Source organism: Bufo gargarizans, chromosome 4 (genome assembly GCF_014858855.1).
Source record: "Bufo gargarizans isolate SCDJY-AF-19 chromosome 4, ASM1485885v1, whole genome shotgun sequence".
NCBI classification, from domain to species: domain Eukaryota; kingdom Metazoa; phylum Chordata; class Amphibia; order Anura; family Bufonidae; genus Bufo; species Bufo gargarizans.
This window is the reverse complement of record NC_058083.1, coordinates 442,722,324-442,738,060: the sequence shown is the minus strand read 5'-3', so window position 1 is coordinate 442,738,060 and position 15,737 is coordinate 442,722,324. Positions and strand designations below refer to the sequence as shown.

Below are 15,737 nucleotides of genomic sequence, written 5' to 3'. Positions count from 1 at the left end.
CACTGTCCAGATTCCATAGCAACTAGGCTGGAGCCTGGAGTTCAGGAGCACTGGTCAGATGCAGACGATGTCATACAGGTCACGTAACTCAGGGCAGGGTATTTAAACTGCTGGCCACAGTTGCCTGTTATTTGGTCTGTTAAGCCTAACTAGCCTGTTTGTCCCATTGCTATTCTCTGGTTTTGGACTTTGCACTTCTGGACCTGCCTCTGACTGCTTATTTTGCCATTGTCAATCCTTTTGCAGTCTTTGGCTTGGTATTGTTACTCCTTTTGTCTATTGATTTGGCTCTGTACTTGCCTGGTTTTTACCTGAACCATCTATATTTATTCCTTTGTGTTTTTCTCATTTAGAATGGAACGTCTGCACTGTACCCTCCCATGACACAATTGTACAGTGAAGGGAGGAATTACAATTGTGTAACTGGCAGATCAGCTATTTAGCTGTATATACTATACTAGAGCTGATACAATTTTCACTATGGCTGGCAGTTACAAATCTATTTTTAATTTGTATTATTAGTAACTAGGAGATTTCTTCCAACAAAATGGTCCCTCTTACTGTGTAGACAAGTCACCTAGACTAAACTCAGCGCCATCCTCCTATATTTCCTTGCTCATGTTCACTCGCATCAGAATATGGAAATGGAGGGGATAGATAACATGGCTGTAGACTGAGAGAACAATGTACTGCTTTTCTGTTGTATTTTTTATGGTTTGCAATATTTATATCTAACAAAACAAGCGCAAATAACATAAACATAAGGATGTTATATTAAGTTGGTTATTCTTCTTTCTTAGTGGCCCTTTTTTTGGGCTTTAGTGGCCCTTTAAGTCATAAAAATAAACTTAACACTTCTATTTTTTAAGATATTCCCACTTTGCTGAATGTTTTTCATCTGCACAGTACTGTGTAAATATAAACATATACAGTATGTATACCCACACACATGTAGATATCACATACAGAAGTATAAGATAAATTATTTGCAACATTGTCAGGATCAGATTTCTAAATAAAAAGGTAGAAAACACACACAAAATAATCTATTAAACTAAGCAATTCTCTGGGCATTTACTTACTACATATTTATTTCATATATGCATAACAAATCAGGATCTGTTCACGCCATGCTCTTGCCCAACATCTGACATATACTGTATGTATGCATACCAAAATTATTCATGCTGAAGTATACTTGAGTAACCAGAAGCTTATATTATGCTAACCTATGCCAAAAGTTGGACACCTGGATAGCATTTTTGAGAGTGCTGGAATGGAAAGACTAAAATTCTTTTCAGCACCAGAAAAAGACATGAGATGCCAGTTAGAATAAAACGGAAAAAAACATTCTGTCACAAAGTCAGCTAATAACCCTTATCTCTAAACTATTGAGAGGTCATAAACACTTATTTAAGCCACATTCTTATCAGTAAAATAAGGCTTGAGCTTTAATGAGTGTGTTTATAAAGTCAGAGAGCAGAGATAAGGAATCCGTCTGCTCCCCAGATGATGGAAAAGACAGAAAATCCACAGGCTACTACTACAGCATCTCAGCTATGTACACAAAAAAGGAGCCCATATTTTAAATAAAGACCAATTGAAAAATGATTTTTACCTCATAATGAGTACAATGCAATAATAAAAACATTTTTTTTTAAAATTACATAGCCTTTAAGTTTGTGGGTGTAAAGTGAAAAAATGTGGAAACGTTCAAGGGGTATGAATACTTTTTTAAGGCATTGTATATACAGTTTTTTTTATATGGGTATACATCTGACATAGGATACATACAGTATGTGGTGTGAAAGTATGCTAACACAACTTGAATTTGACGTGATTATGATTGCATAGAAAATAATTTTAGTACAAATAAAAGACTCTGCACAATTAAAAACTCTCCTTGTTATAATGAAAATGGACTCCTCTTGGATCAGATGATGAATGCAAATGGCATATACTGTTCAGTATTTTGGAAAGAGATTTTGGTCCGCAGAAGAACACCCCTATACTAGTTCTGTTTAAAGATAAAAACAAATAAGGAAACATATTTTAGTTCTGTAAAGGCCATATATCAATAAAGCCTTTGTTATAGATATCATATATTAGCACTTTATAAAGTCACCAATGTTTGTTCTCAGGTATTACAGGAATAGCTTCTGGTTTATATTCAGGAGTTCTTTATGATGTCAATACAGTACGTCCTACATTTTGATGAGGCAACTCCTTTCAATTCTCCCCACAAAATGGAATGCTAAACTTCAGCTCAAGTTCCCTAAATTCCACGAGAACGGTCTCCTAAATCATCGTGATAGCGGTGGATTTAAAAGGAAAATGCCATGCTATCCTATGTTTGAAGTAACCAGGTTTCTTACCCTTTAACCAGACATCTAACGGTATGACCACATGTCACAGTTGAGACGCAGTGGTGAGATGGGCACACTGTGGTCAAGTACAGTGCCAACTAATTGGGACCACAATCTTTAGTTGGTCTGCATTGTTAATTTAGAATTGCGGGTGCTGCGTGGTCATTAACAATGCAGGCCAACTAAACAGTGAGTGCAGTCCTAATTTGTTAATTGGAGCCCGCTATGGCTCGTATGTAGTAGACGTGTCAAAACTAAGCTGTCTAGTCGTACCTTAATGTTTTTTCAGTAGGATCCTAATCCTTTTTCTTTAACAGAAACATTTGAATTCAACAAAACAAAAATCGAAAAAGGTGCACTTTATACTAAAAAATGTGCATCCCAGCATCTACAAGGTAGTTATCCACTGTGCCAAATTATCATAATTTGTTGGATATGGCCAACGTCAAAGTTGACTGAAATGATACCTCATGCACAGAGCAGTCGAGGTGACAGCAATACTAGAAAAAGATGTCTAAATTGCTGTATTTACCAAAGGTCCAATTTACCAAAAACTTCTAAAATTGAATGTATTGGATTGTGGTCACTACTTCAGATCTACCTTTTTTTAATTCAATAAAACAGTTCAGCAATAAAATAAACACTGCATCAAATGTTAGTTCCATTGCAAAAAAGAAATAGGGATGTAATTTTACCAAAAGAAAGTAAAACTTGGCAAAATACCTAGCATCATTATTATCTTTTCCAATCTATTTGTAATACAAATACAGTGGTCTAGTTCTCAAATTGTATAATTACAAAGCAGAATGGCAAAAAAAATGCCAACAGGGTCAAATTGACCTATGCATTGGTTTAAAGGAAATGTGTCATCAGAAAATTACCTATTGTTTAAATCACCTTTTTATGCTTAAGATATTTCTAAAGAATATTTGGTGGTGTTATTTGTTATTTTCCACATCTCCATAGATATTTAAACAAAGAACATAAAATTCTGCAGTTTTTACACTGGCCACTAAGCCTAATAATCCTCTTCTTTACTGCATTTGCTTGCTTATCTGTACACAGAGGTGGTGTTATTACAGGCAGGGGTGTAGCTATAGGGGGTGCAGAGGCAGATTAAGACCCTTGTGCCACATAAGAAGACACTAGTATTATAGGACATGTATGCAGATCAAGTTACACCTCTGGCTCAAAGATAGGGGTTAGGTCAAGAATTTGGCATGGGGGGTGTCGTTTCAATTTTTGGCTCAGGCATCACGAAGGCTATGTGCTTCCCTGCCTCTGGCCACAATACACTGAGGGAAGGGGGCCCAAACTGAAATCTTGCACCAGGGCCCATGAGCCTTTAGCAATGCCCCTGATTACAGGGAGGATTAGAATGACAGACAAGACAGGATCCACCATCCTTGTATAGGTCACAGGGCACAGGTCACAGGGCATGCCTAGAAAAATCTCCCGTAGAAGTCAATGAGGTCCCCTCCTGTCTATTGTGTCTATGACACATGTAGCTGCCGTAAAGCAATTTTCTTGATGTTTTCTAAATGCTGTAAAGAAAAGTTCAGGCAAGACCTGATAATGATGTTCAGGAAATAGAGTTAAAAACCTGCAATAAGAAAATAAAAAGAGAATAGAAAAAAAGAATATGTGTTACTATCTGGTTTTAACTGGCAGAAAACAATTTGGTGACACATTTCCTTTAAGTACCTATAGCTGCTGTTCCTATTACAAGTAAGTCAAATGTACTTGCAAGTTGATGTTTGGTAACTGTACTTATTTTTAGCAGATTTTTTACAGATGAAAAATGAAAACTGCTAGGGTCAGCAGACCTTATAGTTCTAAAGCACAAATAAGTAGCCATTTGTCTGTGTTTTACCCTGAATGTCTGTCTGCTATATATCTGAATTCTTTATTCCAGTTGGGTCTTCCAAAGTTTGTTTTATGCCTTAATCCTGTGATAACATCCAGGTCATTATCACAATGAAAAGCTATGTGTGCAGCCTAAAATGAAAGATACATGTTTTTTTTATTTAAAAAAAAATTGCACTGATAAACAAAACAAGTTAGGCCTAAATCTGGGATTATCAGATCATTATACTGTTGAGGCATCACTGCAGATAAGCAAATTACTCAAAATTTGATTCGGGTTCAATTTAGCCAAATTGAATATTATTTTATCTTATACAGCATTTACAGTTGTGGCAAGCTATAATGAATAGCTATAATGAATTGGCCTGATTCAGTAACACGCTATAATATATTAAAGAAATTACATGATAACGCATTGCAGCATTTCTCTATTGAATTAATATGTAATATACTTATACTGAAGAGAAGAGCAAATTGATTCGACCGATTTGGAATTTTTCCCAAATTATCCCCAAAATTCAGATTTAAATTTCTTGTAATTTATTTGGGGCAAATAACAGAGAGAAGGAGACAGAAAGAAAGAAAGAAAGAAAGAGAAATTTAAAAATAAATAAATGACTAATCAGTTTCAAGAAACTTTATTCATCTCTAACATTCATCTCATTTAGCAATCTCCAGGACTTATGTACAATTTATAGCTGATGCCTTGGCCTTAGGCTACTTTAACACTGGCGTTTTGGCTTTCCGCTTGTGAGATCCGTTCAGGGCTCTCACAAGCGGTCCAAAACGGATCAGTTTTGCCCTAATGCGTGCTGAATAGAAAAGGATCCGCTCAGAATGCATTCGTTTGGCACCGTTCTGCCTCCATTCTGCTTTTGGAGGCGGACAACAAAATGCTGCTTGCAGCGTTTTGGTGTCCATCTGACAAAACTGAGCCAAACGGATCCGTTCTGACACACAATGTAAGTCAATGGGGACGGATCTATGACACAATCTGACACAATAGAGAACGGATCCGTCCTCTATTGACTTTCAATGGTGTTCAAGACAGATCCGTCTTGGCTATTCTGAGGCAGTGACATGCCTCATGGTTGTTAGGGGAGATATATGGCAGGATTTGCTGTGTCTTCCCTCAGAATCGCCAGGTCTGAAGAAAGACCAGGTGCAGTAATCACCTGGGGATAAAGCAATCCTCAGAGTGAGAGGGGGTGGGGACTTGCACACAGAAGGCTGGAGCGGCTCTGTGTGGTCTGAGCCGGGAGGGCTGAGAGACCACTATCCCCAAGGAGACACTGGTGTGGGAGCAGCCTGGAGGCTGCTGGAGGTTGGGCTAGGAAAGCTGCATCTCATCACGGGTGTGAACTGTGGTACGCTTTAAATTAGTCAGGGAAACCTATGTGTTTAGATAGGGCCCTGACGGGCAAGGTATTTTATTTTGGCTTTGTGTGTTTTTCTTTATGCCGTGTGCCACAATAAAGCACAGTTTGGCCCCTAAATTCTGGTGTCTGTGAAGAAGTGTGTGGTTGCAACCCCCGGAAAAGAGCTAATCCACCACACTATGTTAAAGATAATACAAAAGGATCCGTTCTGAAAGGATGCAAATGTTTCCACACCAAATGTGAGTGCGAAAGTAGCCTTACACATAGGGGGCCTCTGGCAGCAGCAATCAGCAGTTTTGCTTAACAGGCATAGACCCTCTGTGAGCTGCGATGTGTTTCGAGTCGCTGCTGGAGTTCATTTAGCTGCAGTGGCTGGCTGACACACCGTGCAGCAACTATCCTGCTCAGAGTAGGTCTGTCAGTTAAAGGGCATCTGTCAGCAGATCTGCACCTATGAAATTGACTGACCTGTTTCATTTGCGCTTGGCAGCTGAAGGCATCTGTGTTGGCCTCTGTATTTAAACACTCCCCAACTTCCAGCCCTCTTCCACCATTTTATTAGCCAAATAAATTCCACAGTGGTTCAATCTATGCAATTTTACCCATTTAAGGTAAAATTGCAGACGAACGTAAGGGTCCTGTGCCTGTGCTATGGACCGCAAATAGCGGTCTGCAATACACAGGCAATGGCCGTTTGCACTCTCTATCATGGATATGGACCCATTGACCCGTATTGCGAACCATAAACGGCTTGAATGGGTCTGCGATTTGCAAGATACCTGTATGGCAAAAGATAGGACATGTCTTATCTTTTGCGGTGCTGAGGCACAGAACTGAAAGCCCACGGAAGCAATTTGTGGTCTTCTGATCCTTACCGCCACACCGCACAAGTAATGACATTTTCTATCTTCAGTACAGGACCAATTCAAGCCATTTCTGGTTTGCAATAAAGGCACGGAGCCCTTGCGTTTGTGGGCATTAGCCTTAATAGAGACACCTAGAACAACAAGAAAGAAAAGATACGCATAAGACACAGTCAGACAAGAACAATAGGGAACATTTATTAACTATCCAAAAACAAGAATGAACCTGGATCACACCTCCTCATGTTATGCTTTGATCTAATAACTGCTTCTCAGCATAATTAACATCACTTCTCAGCGCCATAAATAGTATACAGACCCATCATTAGTACACATTTTGATCAAAAAGCGTAAGCCCACTCACCACAGCTAAGTTGCCTCCTTGAGTGGGAGCCTACTCTAAATTTGGCGCAACACTGCGTGGCAACCACCGGAGCCACAGCACTACACCAGCAAACAGCGGGACTCAGCAGCATAACATAAGGAGGTGTGATCCAGGTTCATTCTTGTTTTTGGATATTTTATAGGTCCTTTCCATTTTTTGCACTCTGGTATTAGCACTCCTCCCATTCAACCAAGGTGATTTTAATTAGCAGGAGACTGCATAAGGGTTCACAAATTCCTACCAGCTCTCAGTTGGAGATCCTGAGAGCATATGATAAGGTAAGCTTTGACAACTGTTCACATGGTGCGATGCTGCATGGCGGCCACTGTTGCTGTGATGCTGTGCTGGTGGGTTGGTGGGGCCCAGTGCCAGGGTGGCATTGCCAAACAGCAGGTGTGCTGTTTGGCTGCTGAGTCCCGCTGTCTGCTGTCACGGTGCTGTGGTGCCAGTGGTCTCCACAGAGTGCTGTGCCAAATTTAGAGTAGGGTGTTCCCCCTCGCCCCTCGAGCAGGCAACCTTGTCGTGGTGAGTGGGCTTACGCTTTTTGATCAAAATGTGTACTAATGCCTCATATAAGCATGCAACATAGGGGCTTGTATACTATTTATGGCACTGAGAAGCGATGTTAATTATGCTGAGAAGCAGTTATTAGATCAAAGCATAGGATTAGGAGATGTGATTCAGGTTAATTCTTGTTTTTGGGGAACATTTATTAAGACCGGCCTCTACATACCTTCGGCAGATCCACCACCACCACTTCTAAACGTAAGACAGTTTACATATTCACCTGGTTTCCCTCCGACTTTCCAGGTTTACATATTGCAGCTACGATGCAGTTCTCTAACGTCCCTACAAAACTGCTGCCAAAACTGCATTGTGGCTGCAAAATGCTTCTCTCAGCATCTATCAGCTGTTTTAGGCCTCATGCACACGACCGTTGTGTGCATCTGTGGCCGTTGTGTCCTTTTCAGTTTTTTTTCGCGGACCCATTGACTTTCAATGGGTCCGTGGAAAAATTGGAAAATGCACCGTTTTGCAGCCGAGACCGTGATCCGTGTATCCTGTCCGTCAAAAAAATATGACCTGTCCTATTTTTTTGACGGACAACGGTTCACGGACCCATTCAAGTCAATGGGTCCGTGAAAGAACACGAATGCACACAAGATTGGCATCCGTGTCCATGATCCATGGCCGTAGGTTACTTTCATACAGACGGATCCGAAGATCCGTCTGCATAAAAGCTTTTTCAGAGCTGATTTTTCACTTCGTGAAAACTCAGATCCAACAGTATATTCTAACACAGTGGCGTTCCCATAGTGATGGGGACGCTTCAGGTTAGAATATACAGAAAGAACTGTGTACATGACGGCCCCCCTCCCTCCCCTGTAGTTAACTCATTGGTGGCCAGTGGGCCCCCCTCCCTCCCCTGTAGTTAACTCGTTGGTGGCCAGCCCCCCCTCCCTCCCCTGTAGTTAACTCATTGGTGGCCAGTGGGCCCCCCTCCCTCCCCTGTAGTTAACTCATTGGTGGCCAGTGGGCCCCCCCTCCCTCCCCTGTAGTTAACTCATTGGTGGCCAGCCCCCCTCCCTCCCCTGTAGTTAACTCGTTGGTGGCCAGTGGGCCCTCTCCCCTCCCTCCCCCTCCTAATTAAAATCTCCCCCCCCTATCATTGGTGGCAGTGGAGAGTACTGATCGGAGTCCCAGTTTAACCGCTGGGGCTCTGATCGGTAACCATGGCAACCGGGGCGCTACTGCAGTCCCGGTTGCCATGGTTACGTAGCAATTTGTAGAAGCATTATACTTACCTGCAAGCTGTGATGTCTGTGTCCGGCCGGGAGCTCCTCCTACTGGTAAGTGACAGGTCTGTGCAGCGCATTGCCTAATGATCTGTCACTTACCAGTAGGAGGAGCTCCCGGCCGGACACAGACATCGTAGCTCGCAGGTAAGTATGATGCTTCTACAAATTGCTAAGTAACCATGGCAACCAGGACTGCAGTAGTGTCCCGGTTGCCATGGTTACCGATCGGAGCCCCAGCGATTAAACTGGGACTCCGATCTGTACTCTCCACTGCCACCAATGATAGGGGGGGAGATTTTAGATAGGAGGGGGAGGGAGGCGAGAGGGCCCACTGGCCACCAACGAGTTAACTACAGGGGAGGGAGGGGGGCCCACTGGCCACCAATGAGTTAACTACAGGGGAGGGAGGGGGGGCTGGCCACCAACGAGTTAACTACAGGGGAGGGAGGGGGGCCGGCCGCACTGGCCACCAATGAGTTAAAAACAGGGGGGGGTCTGCACCTGCCAGGCAGCAGGGGGCAGTCAGGTACACAGTTTTTTAGCATATTCTAACCTGAAGCGTCCCCATCACCATGGGAATGCCTCTGTGTTAGAATATACTGTTGGATCTGAGTTTCACGATCTAACTCATATCCGACAGTATATTCTAACATAGAGGCGTTCCCATGGTGATGGGGACGCTTCAAGTTAAAATATACCATCGGATTAGAGAAAACTCCGTTTCAATGGTATAAAAGGGACTCCTGATTTTACGGGGACGGATTCGTTTGCAATTGCACCATATTGCGTCAACGTCAAAAGGATCCGTCCCCATTGACTTGCATTGTAATTCAGGACCGATCCGTTTGGCTCCGCACGGCCAGGCGGACATCAAAACAACTTTTTTTTTCATGTCCGTGGATCCTCCAAAAATCAAGGAAGACCCACGGACGAAAAAACGGTCACGGATCACGGACCTACGGACCCCGTTTTTGCGGACCGTGAAAAAATACTGTCGTGTGTATGAGGCCTTACTTAAAGGGCAGAAGTCAGCAGATTTTGTACCTATGAAACTGGTTGACCTGTTACATGTGCGTTTGGCAGCTCAAGGCATCTGTGTTGGTCCCATGTTCATATGTGTCCACCTTGCTGAGAAAAATGATGTTTAAATATATGCACATGAACCTCTAGGAGCACCAGGGGTGTTGCCATTACTGCTAGGGCATCAGCTCTCTCTGCAACTGCTGTGCCCTGTACAATTTGATTGACAGGGCCAGATGTGATGATTTTTTCACTGCCTGGCCCTGTGTCATGGTCTTACCTTCTTACTGTTCTCCTTCGTTTGACATGTGCTGGCGGCCATCTTGGTTTCTGGGTTTCTTGTAGCCTCCCACCCTGCGGCTTCTCCTTCCCACTGGGAGGAGCTGGATGCCTAGCTCATATATATAGGAGGTCTGTGGCTTCAGTTCCTTGCTTGGTCCTCCTGTGTTCACATGCTTCTAAGACTGCTGCTGCTTCTGGTTCCTGATCCTGGCCTCGTCTGACTACCCCGTTGGTTCCTGATCCTGGCTTCGTCTGACTACCCTGCTGGTTCCTGATCCAGGCTTCGTCTGACTACCCTTCTGGTTCCTGACCTCTGTCTACGCAAGACCCTGCTTCGGTTTAGCCATCCGTTTGGACTTTTGCTTACAGCTTGATTTTCAATAAAGCCTTCTTATTTCCACTTATCTCTTGTTGTACGTCTGGTTCATGGTTCCATGACATTAGGACCAAGCCATGAATTTTGACGGTACAGGGCCATCCTCGCTACCTACGCTGGTTGCCAGACTTGATCAGCAGGATCACCTGTTGGGTCGGTTCGCTGTGGCGTTGCAAACCCTGCTTGAACGCACGGCTCATTTCGCTTCCGTTGCCGATGGGTCGGTTGTCGCTCCTGGGCCCGCTCCTACTGCCGCTCCGGTTGTTGCGCCAGAGTCTACCCCGACACCTGTTGCTGCGCCTGCGGTGTCTCGGGGTATGACCGGTTCTGCCCCCCTTCCACAGCGCTTTGGGGGAGAGCCAACTCAGTGCCGAGGTTTCCTTAACCAGGTGGGCATTTATTTCGAGTTGCTGCCACATGCCTTTCCTACTGAGAGATCAAAGGTGGGCTTCTTGATCTCGCTGCTCTCGGACAAGGCCTTGGCCTGGGCCAGCCCTTTATGGGAGAACAACAATCCGGTGGTTGCCGAGTTTTCCGGTTTTGTTGCTTCTCTTCGGAAGGTATTCGATGTGCCGGCTCGTGCTGCCTCTGCTGCGAAGCTCCTTATGTCCATCAGACAGGGTTCACGATCCGTAGCTGAATACGCCATTGAGTTTCGTACCCTGGCAGCAGAGGTGGGCTGGAATAATGAGGCTCTGGTCGCTGCTTTCTCTCATGGTCTCTCGGATGCCTTGAAGGATGAGGTTGCAGCTAAGGACCTACCAGTGGAGCTCGAGTCTCTTATTTCTTTCCTGATTTTGATTGACACCAGACTCAGGGAGAGACCTTCCTTTAAGGAGAGCCTGCGGAGGTCTTCTAACAGATTGGCGCCTACGTTTGCTGTCCCACCCGTGCCTCCCTCTCCTCCCACGCCTCCTGGGGATGACTTGTCTGGGGGTGAACCCATGCAGCTGGGGTTTGCTCGCCTGTCCGAGGGGGAGAGGGTACTCCGGAGACGCGAGGGCCGATGCATGTACTGTGGTCTCGGTGGGCATTTTCGGTTGGCATGTCCGAACCGTCCGGGAAACGCTCGCACCTGAGATCCTGTCGGGGGCAGATCTTGGGTGGAGTCTCCTCGTCCCCGGTTTCCCGTGTTGACAAACCACTGATCACTGTTGTCCTCTCCTGGGTCGGGGGCTCGGTGACGACCCAGGCGTTGGTGGACTCTGGTGCTGGTGGTTTGTTCATTGATAGTGTGTTCGCTGCCGCCAATTCCATTCCTCTGCAGCCTCGAGGTTCCCCACTGGCTCTTGAGGCGATAGACGGCAGACCCCTTCTGCCGCCACACGTGACTCATGAGACCCTTCCAGTGGGGATAGCCATTGGTGCCATTCACAGAGAGTCGGTCTGTCTCCAGGTGATTTCGTCTCCACACTACTCGGTGGTCTTGGGGTACCCCTGGCTCCAGAAGCATAATCCGACTTTCGATTGGAGATCGGCCGAGATCCTCTCGTGGTCACCGCAGTGTGGGGCTAGTTGCCTCCATGGGCCTGTCAAGTTGCTGTGTACTTCCTCGGACTCTCTGTTGCCTCCTGAATACGAAGAGTACCGGGATGTATTCGATAAGGTGCGCGCGGTTGCCCTACCTCCGCACCGCCCATACGATTGTGCCATAGAGTTACAATCTGGTGCCGTTCCTCCTCGTGGCAAAGTCTATCCACTATTGGTAGCGGAGAATGAGGCCATGGAGGAGTACGTGAGGGAGGCGCTTTCACGCGGACACATTCGCAAATCCTCGTCCCCGGCAGGGGCTGGATTTTTCTTTGTGAAAAAGAAGGGCGGTGAGTTGAGGCCTTGCATCGATTACAGGGGTCTCAATCGCATCACGATCAAGAACGCTTACCCGATACCCTTGATTTCCGAGCTGTTCGATCGCCTCAAAGGGGCCACGGTCTTTACCAAACTCGACCTGAGGGCGGCATATAACCTGGTAAGGATCAAGGCGGGCGATGAGTGGAAGACCGCGTTTAACACCAGGACCGGTCATTATGAATCCTTGGTTATGCCCTTTGGGTTGTGCAATGCGCCCGCAGTCTTCCAGGAATTCATCAACGATGTTTTCCGTGACCTGTTGCAGCAGTGTGTGGTGGTCTATTTGGATGACATCTTGGTATATTCTGAATCCATGGAGGCCCACATTATGGATGTCAGACGAGTGTTGCAACGGTTACGAGAGAACAGGCTGTTCGGTAAGCTTGAGAAATGCGAATTTCACCGATCCCAGGTAACCTTCTTAGGTTACATCATTTCCGCTGAGGGGTTCTCCATGGATCCTGAGAAGGTTTCGGCTGTCTTACAGTGGCCCCAGCCCAGTGGTCTCCGTGCCCTGCAGCGCTTTTTGGGCTTCGCCAATTATTATCGGAAGTTCATCAGGGACTTTTCTATGCTAGCCAAGCCTCTCACGGATCTGACCAGGAAGGGCAGTAATTTCCAGGTCTGGCCGCTCAAGGCCATCCGAGCTTTTGAGGCTCTAAAATCCGCCTTTGTGTCGGCTCCGATTCTGTCGCATCCCAACCCTGGGTTGCCCTTTGTCCTCGAGGTGGACGCGTCTGAGACGGGAGTAGGCGCCCTTCTGTCTCAGCGTAGAACACCAGAGGGTCCTCTGCTTCCTTGTGGGTTTTACTCCTGGAAACTGTCTTCCGCGGAGTGCAACTATCAGATTGGTGACAGGGAGTTATTGGCCATCGTGCAGGCCCTTAAAGAATGGAGGCACTTGCTCGAGGGTTCGGTGGTTCCGGTTCTCATCCTGACGGACCACAAGAATCTGACCTACCTTTCTGAGGCCAAGAGATTGACACCACGTCAGGCCAGATGGGCTCTGTTCTTGTCACGTTTTAATTACGTGGTCTCCTACCTACCCGGTTCCAAGAACATCAGAGCGGATGCCTTATCACGGCAGTACTCCAAGCTGTCCGGGGAGGAGTCGATTCCGACTTCGGTCATACCTCCGAATCAGATCCTGGCCGCCATTCGCACCAGCCTGACCTCTCCCCTGGGTGAGCAGATTTTGGCGGCTCAATCTGGTGCTCCCTCTGGGAGACCCAACGGCAGGTGTTTTGTGCCTGAGGAGTTGCGCACTCGGTTGTTGCGAACCTACCATAACTCCAAGGCCGCGGGGCATCCTGGAAAGAATCAGCTGTCCTGGGCTGTTTCACGTCTGTTCTGGTGGCCTTCTCTACGTTCCGACATCGCCGCATATGTAGCGGCATGCTCCGTTTGTGCCCAGAGTAAGTCCCCTCGGCACCTTCCGTTGGGCCTTTTGCAACCCATAGCCACCAGGGAGCGCCCATGGTCACACCTGGGGATGGATTTCATTGTGGACCTCCCTGCATCCCGAGGCCATACGGTCATTCTCATGATTGTGGATCGGTTTTCCAAAATGTGCCACTGTGTTCCTCTCAAGAAGTTACCCTCTGCACAAGAGTTGGCCACGATTTTCGCCAGGGAGGTCTTCCGGTTGCACGGTTTGCCCAAGGAGATTGTGTCGGATCGGGGGAGTCAGTTTGTGTCCAGGTTCTGGCGCGCCTTTTGCTCCCAGTTGGGGATTCATCTCTCTTTCTCCTCGGCCTACCACCCTCAGTCCAATGGGGCCGCAGAACGATCCAATCAGGCCTTGGAGCAATTCCTTCGATGCTATGTCTCCGATCACCAAGACAATTGGGTTGACCTCCTGCCTTGGGCTGAGTTTGCCAGGAACACGGCAGTGAACTCTTCCTCTGGGACGTCTCCCTTCATGGCCAATTATGGGTTCCAACCTGCCGTGTTACCGGAGGTATTCTCTCCCCAGGATATTCCGGCTGTGGAGGATCACCTTTCCGTCCTACGTGCTTCTTGGGTACAGATCCAGAGGTCCCTTGAGGTCTCTGCGCAGCGCCAGAGACTCCAGGCTGATCGCAGACGAGCGCCCGCTCCTTCCTACCAGGTCGGAGACCGTGTATGGTTGTCCACCCGCAACCTCAACCTTCGAGTGCCCACTCCCAAGCTGGCGCCTCGCTTTGTTGGTCCCTTCCGAGTGCTTCGCAGGGTAAACCCGGTAGCCTATGCCCTTGCGCTTCCTCCTGGCATGCGGATCTCCAACGTGTTTCATGTCTCCCTGTTGAAGCCATTGGTGTGTAATCGTTTCACTTCCTCGGTTCCTCGGCCCCGTCCGGTCCAAGTGGGCAATCGTGAGGAATATGAGGTGAGCAATATCCTGGACTCACGCCTGGTCCGCGGTCGGTTGCAGTTTTTGGTCCATTGACGTGGTTATGGTCCAGAGGAGCGTTCCTGGGTTCCCTCCGCAGATGTCCATGCTCCTGCTTTGCTCCGAGCCTTCCACGCACGCTTCACTCAGAAACCGTTCCTTACTCCGCGGAGGAGGGGCCCTTGAGGGGGAGGTACTGTCATGGTCTTACCTTCTTACTGTTCTCCTTCGTTTGACATGTGCTGGCGGCCATCTTGGTTTCTGGGTTTCTTGTAGCCTCCCACCCTGCGGCTTCTCCTTCCCACTGGGAGGAGCTGGATGCCTAGCTCATATATATAGGAGGTCTGTGGCTTCAGTTCCTTGCTTGGTCCTCCTGTGTTCACATGCTTCTAAGACTGCTGCTGCTTCTGGTTCCTGATCCTGGCCTCGTCTGACTACCCCGTTGGTTCCTGATCCTGGCTTCGTCTGACTACCCTGCTGGTTCCTGATCCAGGCTTCGTCTGACTACCCTTCTGGTTCCTGACCTCTGTCTACGCAAGACCCTGCTTCGGTTTAGCCATCCGTTTGGACTTTTGCTTACAGCTTGATTTTCAATAAAGCCTTCTTATTTCCACTTATCTCTTGTTGTACGTCTGGTTCATGGTTCCATGACACCCTGTCAATCAAAGTATAACGCCAACACCCTCGTTGCTCCCACAGGCTCCTTTGCATATATTAAATCATCATGTTTCTCAGCAATGTGGGCACATATGAACATGGGCCCAACACAGATGTCTTTAGCTGCCAAGCGCACATCTAACAGGTCAGCCAGTTTCATACAGTACAGACCAAAAGTTTGGACACACCTTCTCATTCACAGAGTTTTCTTTATTTTCATGACTATGAAAATATTGTAGATTCACACTGAAGGCATCAAAACTATGAATTAACACATGTGGAATTATATACATAACAAAAAAGTGTGAAACAACTGAAAATATGTCATATTCTAGGTTCTTCAAAGTAGCCACCTTTTGCTTTGATTACTGCTTTGCACACTCTTGGCATTCTCTTGATGAGCTTCAAGAGGTAGTGACCTGAAATGGTCTTCCAACAGTCTTGAAGGAGTTCCCAGAGATGCTTAGCACTTGTTGGCCCTTTTGCCTTCACTCTGCGGTCCAGCTCACCCCAAACCATCTC

The 15,737-nt window shown here is 46.6% G+C and overlaps 1 protein-coding gene across 1 annotated transcript in view; it reads right to left on the bottom strand.

Annotated features, from left to right (window-relative positions):
- Positions 1-1,890: 1,890 nt before the first annotated feature.
- The window catches only part of NOX3 (NADPH oxidase 3), a 119,511-nt gene continuing 105,664 nt past the window's right edge, over positions 1,891-15,737 (bottom strand). Inside the window, exons 12-13 of the mRNA XM_044291841.1 lie at positions 4,240-4,364; positions 1,891-2,017 (exon numbers count right to left, since the gene is read on the bottom strand). Coding sequence (XP_044147776.1) covers positions 1,891-2,017; positions 4,240-4,364 — 252 coding nt within the window. The remainder of the gene's footprint in view (positions 2,018-4,239; positions 4,365-15,737) is intronic.